The 11160-nt window shown below is 36.1% G+C and overlaps 1 protein-coding gene across 1 annotated transcript in view; it reads right to left on the bottom strand.

Moving 5' to 3' along the window:
- Nucleotides 1–1320: 1320 nt before the first annotated feature.
- The window catches only part of LOC112518279, a 15140-nt gene continuing 5300 nt past the window's right edge, over nt 1321–11160 (bottom strand). The window contains exons 2-6 of the mRNA XM_025125920.1: nt 4036–4152; nt 3433–3657; nt 2804–2989; nt 1982–2713; nt 1321–1892 (exon numbers count right to left, since the gene is read on the bottom strand). Coding sequence (XP_024981688.1) covers nt 1321–1892; nt 1982–2713; nt 2804–2989; nt 3433–3657; nt 4036–4152 — 1832 coding nt within the window. The remainder of the gene's footprint in view (nt 1893–1981; nt 2714–2803; nt 2990–3432; nt 3658–4035; nt 4153–11160) is intronic.

Genomic DNA, 11160 nt, shown 5'->3' with positions numbered 1-11160 from the left:
ATCACCATTTGATAAATACTTGATTCTCATTGTGTCATGTCATCAACCTTGATTCTTCCTTTAATATATACTACTGTACCGCACTGCACGTTGCGCGATATTGAAAAAATAATTTAAGAATTCTTTTTATTGATTATTTTATAAATTTAATGTATTTGTTGTGTATAATGTAAAATACAATTACACTTTGACTTATATGGTATACATTTTAAAATATAGCGAAAAAAATATTACATTCTCATCATCAATCACCCGATTAATTATGTTATTTTTTATATAACTGTAATCCAATTATCTTAAAAATCATATATTATCTTTATTAACCATGTACAATAATATTTGATTATCATAGGGAACTATGATATAACTAATTTTATTATAAGAATATAAATACACACGTATACAATTCTATTTAAATCATGTAATACCAATCACCAAAATAACATTGAAAGTGCAGTGTTATGAAAAACTTCAAAAAACAAAATTAAATTATATGACATGAAGTGTTATTTGAATAATCCACGTGAATACCACAATTAAAATGTGCATCTTGCATTATAATTTAACTTCAAGGTTCTGCAACTGAAAACAAACAATATTAGTTAATATTAATTGCCGATGAAAAAAATGAGTAAACGAAATAATATAAAAATTTAAAGAGCTTATAATAAGTTTCATAGATTTTTACATTTATTCAATTGTAATTGGTTGGAGAGACGTTGTTAAAAGCTTCATGATAAACTATATTTTTTATCATGTTATGATCCTCAATTTCTTCATCAGCATTAAGTATGGTTAGCCCTTCACGTGATGTAACTCGAGACACCACAACATATAGTTGTCCATGTGTAAAAACCTATGAAAGATCATGATGAGGATTATGGTTGATTATATTGTAAACCATGTAATATAACAAACGTAACAAGAATAAAGTTTAGGATTTACTTGATTGGGAGGAAAAGTCCAACATGTTTAAGCGATTGGCCTTGACTCTTATTTATCGTCATGGCGAAGCATGGTGCTAATGGTAGTTGGCGGCGATTAAGCTTGAATGACCATTTTGAGTCGCTTGGTGACATTATGATTCTTGGGATTGTAACATTCTTGCCTGTATGACTTCCAGAAATTATATCTCCTCTAACAGACCATTTCCCAAGTAATGTGACAATCAATCGTGTTCCATTGCACAACCATTCTGTTTGATTGATGTTACGCAAAAGCATAACTGGAACACCAACCTTAAGATGAATGTCATGATTTGGTATCCCACTGAATCTCAAACTATTTAGAAATCCAGTTGGATAAAGAAGGTCATCATCATTAGATTACACATTGCCTTTTGCAAACATTGTCAGAACTAAGGTATGTCCTTCCTTCTCTCGGTATTATATCCATAATGCATTCATTTAATTCTTGCACCATATTATTTTTTGGAGTTAAAATAGCTCTTCCCGTAAGATACGAAGGATCATTATAATTATCTAATAGTGAGGGATAAACTACTTCAAGTATGGATTGTATCGGGTGCTCAGATTGTTCTAAACAAATGTCTGAAGGAAGCTTGAGCATTTCATCCTCAAAATTATCATAATATGATCCATCGTCTATTTGTAACATCCAATCATCAAATGCTTTGATGTGAAGGACTTCTGAGGGAGACACACTTTTATGTAGAAGGCGCATGTTTTGGTTAAGCTCGTACACTCGAAACAACGGCCACAAATGTGAAGAATTAAGTGATGCATTAACAATATCCAACCGAGTACCTCTTGGAATGACTGGCAAGATTTGACGAAAATCACCACCACAAACGACCGTTAGACCACCAAATGGCCTTGATTTGTTATCTTCATAACGGGTGCTCAGTATGTCACGTAGACTCTTGTCTAAAGCTTCAAAGCAATATTTGTGTGCCAGAGCAGCCTTATCAAAGAAGTTTTTTGAAGCAATTCAGCTAATTGTGTGCCATGACAGATCTTACATGTTGATTCTGCAGTTACATCTAAAGGTATACAGAATCTAGAATGAGCAGTCCTTCCATTTGGCAATAACAATGCTGCAATACCAGAAGAGGCTACAGGTAATACAATTTTTCCCTTTGATCTAAGTCTTGCAACAATTGTTTTCCAAAGGAATGTTTTCCTTGTTCCAACACGACCATGGATGAATATCAATTGACCAAGATCTTCGTAAATAAAATCCATAATAGCTTCATAAGCCTTGCTTTGACATTGGTTGAGCAATGAGAAATTGGTATCATGAACAACTCTTAAATCTTCACGATTGTAGTCGAGTTCTTCATTTACCAACCTATTTCGTAACTCGAGTAGTAATTGTTGATTTGGAAGTGGCATTCCATCAATTTCGTTCAAACTCTTCCCTATTTTCACCATGATTGACTCTATTTCGAACAAAGTATATGCTTCAAGTTCTGAGGCAGTCAATTTCAAGTTGTTGACCTTGAACCGTTTGCGCTGCATGATAGTTATATCTTTGGAGAGTATTTCATAATGTGTATTCCATAAACGAAGAGCGTCTGAAACCTGACAATGGGTAAGGATTGTCACAAACAAATGTTGTAACTTGTATCCAGTAGCCCAACTTGATGTTTCTTCCAAACAATCAATCCATTCACTATCATCATCTAACAATCCGTGTGCATAACATGCTCCCTTGTAAGTAGGGTGCATAAATCCATCTATTGTGCGTATGTCTTCAAATACAGTGCATCATTTGACAAAGTTTAATAGCATACACATGTAAAATCTTTCTCCAGTAGATGGATGGGTGAAGTACATCCTACCGATTGAAATGCCCTTTTTGCGTCTACTCGACACCTTGTCCTTAGAATTCCAAACCCATTCCATTTGGAATGATGAATAACTCTGTTGTCGAGCATCTTCATATTTTTTGTTTGTCTCAAACCATTCGGTGAACTTAGTTTTCCCAACACTTGGTCTTGCAATAACTGCCTCAAGATTAGTGTTCTCTTTAAATGTAATTGTATGTTCACCAGGTATATGAAAAGGTAATCGCTCAACTGATGGATATTTGTAATGGATGTCAAATTGGAGGATACGCCAACATGCTTCAGATGCAGATATGTATCTGCAATCTAAATATGTTTTAATTTCATCTCTTTCAAGACTTGTATCTGTCGATTGAAATGTAGCAGTTGCTCTATCAGATCCTTTGCGAATATATTTGAAGAGATATTGTATTGCTCTTGAATGATTGCAAACTTCGACATTGATGTGGGCATCAAACTTCACAATCAAATTTTTGTTGTGAGGAACTATGTACCTGTTGTTCAATTGATGGTTTTTTTGGTAACATAAGCACCTGTATCTCTTCTCCTGTATACTGGAAATCCATCTTAGACGATTGATGTTTGTCCAATAAATTTCTTTGGGAATTTTTTTGAACAAATACCTTGCACCATACATGGGGATCTTGAATAGAGATCTCCACATGGACCATGAATCATAAATTTGTTCACGACGTTAAAACCATCAGGATCAATATTTGCATCTGGAATCTCTGTAGTAATGATTCTATCAATATGCTCGCCCGACGGGTTTTTGGATTTGGAATCCAAAAATAATAATATATGCGCATGCGACAAGCCTCTCTTTTGGAATTCGATAGTATAAATACCTGAAAAAGCATGAAACCTCAATTAATTGTTAATGGTATGCATATTTCCAACAAAAAAAAATATGTTTTCTGTTATTTAATTTACAGGCGATTATGCTATCAAAATTTTTGGTAGTTTTCAAGTCTACATCAACTGTTTAAGCTTAATCTCAAACACTCTACATACAATATCCACTCTATTTGGATCATCCTTTTGTTGTACCATGTCGAGTGTTTCAGTTATCTCTGGCCATTTTGGGTTGCATGTAAATGTTAGTAATAGATCTGGATATCCAGCCCACTTACAAAGTGCCATAGCGTCTTGGTAATTCTAGATTCTTTTTCGAGGTCCGCAAGTATGAGTGGATGGTAATATAATTGATTTACCCAATTTCTTACCATCTGTATCTCCACAGTGTATAACATCCATTAATCCACGATATAAGGCAGTTTGTAACTGTTCTTGATTGTTATGTATCCACCTAAAACGACCTTCTTCAATTGCCATGTAAGCATCTACAATATATTGTTGAAGCAATCGTCCAGAGTGTAGTAAAGTGTGGCCTTCATGTACCCTTTGTTGTAATCTAAAGCAATAATATTGTCTCATCGTGACAAATTGTCTTTTGCTGGAAGATCCAGTCATGTTTTGTAGTTGAATATTTTCTCGATACCCATCTTCCCCGTAAGGGTGTATCTGTTAGATCCCATAATTTATAAGTGTAAAAGTAATGAAGAACAATAAGTGATGAAGAACCAGAAGACCGATGAAGACGTTAAGGCAGAATTGACCAAGTCTGAAGAACAACCAGAGGGTCGATGAACAACCAGATATGTGATGAAAAGAGCATCTTCATCACCCCTCTGGTCAACAACACTTAGAGTTTTCTTCAGCAATTCAACCAGAGGCATACGATGAAAATATGAAGATAAGGTTGAATCATCATCCCATGGAAGACAGCTAGAGACAACTAATCGACAGCTGGATTTCAAGTTTATCTTAAATTATAGCTTATCCATTGTTTAGATAAACTTTATCTGTTAGTAGAAGATTAGCTAAATAGTCTCACTAGATAGTTATCTTCTAATTAGCCTTCTAGKATAAATAGGTGATTAGGCCTATTGTAATCAACGTCGCTTTTACGTTTTTCTTATTGAATAAAGTGAAATCATTGGCACTCAAGATTGTTCTTTGAATGTTCATACATTGTTCTTGAATGTTCATCATTTTGTTCATTAAAACACTATAATTTGGTTATTCTTAACTTGATTATTAGTGTTATTGAGAGATCTGGGATCAACAATTGGTATCAGAGCCAACTGATTGTTTTTCAATCAAACGATCATCAAAAATCTCTCAATTCACGTTTTTAATAAAATATCTTCTCTAAAAACGTAATTTTTCTCTCTTCAAAAATCTTAATGGCCAACTGGAATTCCGCCTATAGTGTTGGTTCCCTCACCAAACCTCCAACTCTTCAAAGAGAAGAGTACCCACAATGGAGAATAAGGATGGTGAACTTTCTGGAAGAGATCGATAGAAATCTTCTGCGATCTGTCATGGAGGGTCCCTATGTTCCACAGACTCTTGTTCCAAGAGTCCTAGGAACAAATACCACAGCAGAAATCCATGCCTACTACATGCCCAAGGATGAGAAGAATTGGGATGAAGACGACATAGAACGAGTTGAGATCGACAAGAAGGCCAAAAGACTGATAATCATGGCCATACCCAATGAAATCTTCCAATCCCTTGATGCATGTTCCATAGCCAAGGAACTATGGTATGAGCTGGCAAGCCAATTGGAAGGAGGGGTAAAAACAAAGAAGAATCGTAGAGCCCAATGTCTCAACGAATACACCAACTTCAAGGCTCTTCCTGATGAACCGATTCAGAAGACATACGATCGTTTCAACACATTGATTAATCAATGTCGTTGAAATGATATCTCTAGAATAAAGGAAGAAAACAATGTTTTATTCCTTAAAAGTCTTAACGATGAATGGACACAGTTGTCGATGTCCCTTCAAGCAAATCATGACTTAGACGGCTGGTCATTCCATGACGTATACGGAACGCTTGCTGCACAAGAGAACGATATCATGAAGAAAAAGGTGTCCATCGGTCGACCCCTGTCTCTTGCAGCTGAAGAGAAGGACGTTTCAAGGACCTTCACCAGAGATCATAAAAAGAAAGGAAAGAAAGCAATGATGGTAGAATCAGAATCTTAAGACGAAACTTCTGAATCAGATGATGATATTAAAGCCTTTGCCAAATCTCTGGCCTTGATTACAAAGCAGTTCCAGAAAAAGTTCATCAAGAAACCCTATGAACTAAAAGAATTGAAGAGGGAAATGTACCAGTCATCCTATGAAAGGAAGCCATCTAAATTTCATCAGAGGGAAGACAGAAGAAACAGAAGAGAAAAGAGAGAAGAAAGAAGAGAAGAAAGAGGACAAGGATGGAAGGAAAAATGACCTCTACTGCTTCAGGTGCGGAAAAATCGGTCATTTTTCCAAAGAATGCAGAGGACGACTGGGAAAGGATGTTGATTATTACAAGAATAAATACAAGTATAATTCTAGAGAGCGAAGCCTGATGGCTAAGAAAGAAAACTGGGTGTCTGATTCTTCATCCGATGAAGAAGACAAAGCACTCATCTGTCTGATTGCCACGTCCAATGCAGAATCTGCCTCTGACACTGATGATCAGGTATGTTAATCTACTATCAATGAAACCAACTCCGCTCCATCTGAGCTAGAGTTAAGGGTGATAAAACTTTTAGAGGATTTCTTTAAATTGAAAGAAAAATTAAATTTTGAAAAATATGAAAGAATAAAAGCGGAAAAAGAAGCAAGTTTCAACAAAAGTGTTAGCATCAAATTGATGCTAATAATTATCTTAAAAAGTTTTATTAAGCAATCTGGGCTAAGGGTGGATCATCWGAAGATGCTTCTGTGCCAAAACGTCTAAGTCTGGAAGAAGACCAGCCGCTGCGCTAAATCAACCAAGTATGGACGACCAGAGCCTCTGCAACCAGAACCATAGCCTCTGTGAAGTGGACCAGAGCCTTTGTGAACGACAAAGACACCAGAGCCTTTGGTTGTATTGAACCAGAGCCTCTGGAGGACGTGCCTCTGGAGGAACAGAGCCTCTAGAGTAACAGAGCTTCTGTGGTCGTCTATCCTCTGGTTTATTCTCTGGTCCTTCAAGACGACTATCTTCATAATCATATTCTGGATAAGGATAATCCTATTCTGGATAATACTTATCTTATTCAGATTATCGTGGATTTCTGCCTATATAAGTAGTGTTTCAGGTAGAGAAAAATATATAAGAGAGGAAATAGAGAATTCATTGTAAACACATAGATTCAGATACATCTTATGAGAGTCGATTAGGGTTCTTGAGAGTTTGTAATTTTCCATTCAATAAAGAAAACGCCGACGGTTTCTATTTTATCTTCTTCTTCTACAACTCTCTCTTGATTTCCTTTATTAGATTGTTCTACTGTCAGATCTGGGTTATAACAAGTGGTATCAGAGCCAAATCGATTAACTTCTATCGATACGATCTTTCTGGCAGTAGATTCAATTTTCTTGAAAAATACTCTCATGAACTGCTTCTTGTTCGATTGCAGTTTGGTCCCAAAAACTCTGATTTCATCATATACTTAAATGTCTATAGAGTTTATTGGAGTCAGTCGACTTATTGAACCTTGATTATTGTCAAATCTACGCGTATGCGTTTAGCAAGAGTTCATGGTACTCACAGCCTAAGGCAATTGGTTTTTTATTTGCCAAACATATATTTATCGCCAATATCTTAAGTATTCTTTCATATTCTCTTTTTGTGGATTTGAATCTATAATAGCTTAAAGTTTTTCTTGCCTGTTATCACCATTCCTACACTGTTTATGGCAATTTCCTTTCTGTTTGCCCTTAGAAGCATTAACAACAATTCTGTCAATTTTCTTTGAATTGACCTGCTGTTTCTTGAAGTCATAAAGCTTAAATGTTAAATCTTCTCTCCGGTTCTTAATTCCAATGGTGCTTGCTTCGGTTATTCAAGATTATCTCCAATTGAATCAAGCTCTAAAACTGAATTCCTACTCAACTTGCGGTTCAATGAAAGTTTCTTTGTCATAAGACTGTTTGCACTGTTTTGTCAAGTAATTCACACATTTATTTATCCCTTTTTGGATGAATTTGCTACTTTTAGGGTAAGTGGCTATTCCATGCTTCAAAGAATATGTTGGATTGTGGGCAGATTAAAGTTGCATCTTGTGCAATCAGTGGTGCTGCATTCACATTGAATCTGTTTTGATCCAAGAGTTGAAAATGAAGAACACAGAGCTACATTCTGGGGGGAGCTTGAAATTTCCATCCATATCAAGCATACTAAAGTTTTTTTTAAGAAAGCAGAGGGGAGAAGACCTGAAGACTTCATGAAGATGCTTGCTTCATAAAACTTTGGGGGGAGATTGTTAGCATCAAATTGATGCTAATAATTATCTTAAAAAGTTTTATTAAGCAATCTGAGCTAAGGGTGGATCATCTGAAGATGCTTCTGTGCCAAAACGTCTAAGTGTGGAAGAAGACCAGCCGCTGCGCTAAATCAACCAAGTATGGACGACCAGAGCCTCTGCAACCAGAACCAGAGCCTCTGTGAAGTGGACCAGAGCCTCTGTGAACGACAGAGACACCAGAGCCTTTGGTTGTATTGAACCAGAGCCTCTGGAGGACGTGCCTCTGGAGGAACAGAGCCTTTGGAGTAACAGAGCTTCTATGGTCGTCTATCCTCTGGTTTATCCTCTGGTCCTTCAAGACGACTATCTTCAGAATCCTATTCTGGATAAGGATAATCCTATTCTGGATAATACTTATCTTATTCAGATTATCATGGTTTATTGCCTATATATAGTAGTGTTTAAGGTAAAGAAAAATGTGAAAAAAGAGAGGAAATAGAGAATTCATTGTAAACACATAGATTCAGATAAATCTTATGAGAGTCGATTAGGGTTCTTGAGAGTTTGTAATTTTCCANATGAGAGTCGATTAGGGTTCTTGAGAGTTTGTAATTTTCCATTCAATAAAGAAAACGCCGACGGTTTCTATTTTATCTTCTTCTTCTACAAATCTCTCTTGATTTCCTTTATTAGATTGTTCTACTATCAGATCTGGGTTATAACAGAAAGAGAGACTGACCTTCTAACCGAAGAAAAAGCCGAACTTGCAAAGGAGAAGACTCGCATCACCACACTTAAGAAATCAGAGGAAGAAAAACTTCTGGAACTAAACAAACGAATAACTAAGGACTTAGAAAAGAAAACTAAGGCCTTAAAAGAATCCGAAGCAGAGAGACTAAACTCAGTTGCTCTTAAAGATTTCTTTCAAAAGGAAAGGGTGATCCTTCACCAGAAGCTTCAAACTAATGAACTTCTGATGAAGAAGTATAAAAATGCCCAAGATGTTTATGAAAAGTTAAACGGTCAAACGGACACTCAAGGAATTTGATTCAATGAATTGGACTCTTACATCGAATCCAAGAAATCCACCCTTGAATCCACTTTCAAACTTGGATGCATTCAGAAACCCGACTTTTTCCCAAAACCAAATGTAAATTTTAAAAGAGTTAAAATCGATGGAAAAACTATCGTCTTAAGACAGGATTTTGAAAACATGGTATACGAGAGCAATACAAGTAAGAATTTTGATGAAGTGAATGACGCCTCCAAACCAGAGACCGATGAAAACCCTACGGTTAAATCAGAGTCTCTAGTTGAATGTCTCACTTCATCAGCAAGTACTATTGATGAAAAGCAGAATCCTAGTAAGGAACCATCAGCTGATGAATCGATGAACCAACCAAGTAACATTGAAAGTTCATCTAAATCAGAAATAATGGAACTCCCAACAGATCACACTGAAGCATCAACCTCTAAACCCACACCTCCCTCAAACATCCATGATTTTGAGAAATCAGCGAGATACTTTCTTGACTCTGAATCTAAAGAGGATATATTTTGTGAATCACCCAAGAAAATTGAGGATAAGAAGTCTCAAAACTTCAAACCCTCAATAAAATCCGATGTTCCACTATCGATGAAAACTTCAGACAAAGAAAAGGGAAAACTGGGAAATAGCAAATCTGCTAACGATAACTCACAAGGCCCTAGTACATCTTCTAAGTTCATTAAGTTTACTCGTGAGCAAAAACAGAAGTGGCCTGCCTCTAAGAACTCTAACCATCATTTTTCCTCTCTTTCAGCTGAAGAAAAGCAGACCTTCCTCAGGAGAAAAGAAGTAAAGCCAAAGACCTCTTCAAATAAAAAATCTGAACTAAATAGGAAGTTTGTAAAAACAATCAATGCTAGGACAGGATTTACATCTCCTGCATTTACTTCTTCGTTTCCGTCGAATAAAAAGAACGTTATACATACATATCCAAAGCATCATAATTGTCAATGTTTAACTCTTTTACAAAATCTGAGGAATCACATGTTGACACATCACTGCATATTCTCCCAACACGTTTATCGATACAAAGTTAAAACTAATAAAAACGTGAAAAAGCCTAAATCAAAGGGAAAGGGAAATACTAAAAAACCCAAGCCTGCAAAGGCTAAGGGAGATGAAAAGAGAGTGGTACCCCCTACTAACAAACGTGCACCCATAAAGAAATGGGTACCTAAAACCCTTTAATTGTCTTGCTGGGCCAGCATGTGCAACCATGGTACATATTTCATACATCTTTTCATCTTCATTCACAACCAGAGCCTCTGGTTGTATAGACCAGAGCCTCTGGTCACCTTAATCCATATTGTTATTGTTTCAAGGGGGAGTTTCAAAAACTCAAATCTTATCCACATGCATCATTTGAGGGGGAGCTATTCATTCATCATGAATCTCCATTGCATAAGTATGCATTTTCCATACCAGAGCCTCTGGTTCTATTATCCAGAGCCTCTGGACACATAAATGCTAAATAATACACCAAGTATTAAACCAGAGCCCCTCTGGTTCTACATAATGGATTGCCCATGCTCAAAACAGAGCCTCTGGTTAGTCATCCAAGGCTTCTTAATCATGCAATCCAACATTTCATCAATGAATTCCTTCATCAATGTTCAACCAGAGCACCTATGGTTCTCCATCAAAAGGGTTATGTTCAACCAGAGCTCCTCCGGTTACATGACAATTTTCTTTTCAAAAACCCATCTTTAATTGCAAACTTTTTAAGATTAATACAAAATTGCAGCTTTTGTGACTAAAAACTATACATTATGGGTCTTTAGAAGACCAAAACTTTGTAATTAGTATTAATCTTACAATTAGATGGAATTTTAAATATAAATTGTTTTTGAATCAATATTTCAAGAGATATTATTTGGAATAATTTTTAATTTATTCCAAATAATCCAAACGTCATCCACCCACGCGCCTGACACCGTATACAGCCTGTTCCCCATCACCTTTTCAACTTACCTATGTCTTAACACATGTCCTCCAACATTAATGGCA

Source organism: Cynara cardunculus (assembly GCF_001531365.2).
Source record: "Cynara cardunculus var. scolymus isolate 2C chromosome LG 9, CcrdV1, whole genome shotgun sequence".
Lineage (NCBI taxonomy): Eukaryota > Viridiplantae > Streptophyta > Magnoliopsida > Asterales > Asteraceae > Cynara > Cynara cardunculus.
This window is presented reverse-complemented; position numbering and strand designations above follow the sequence as displayed.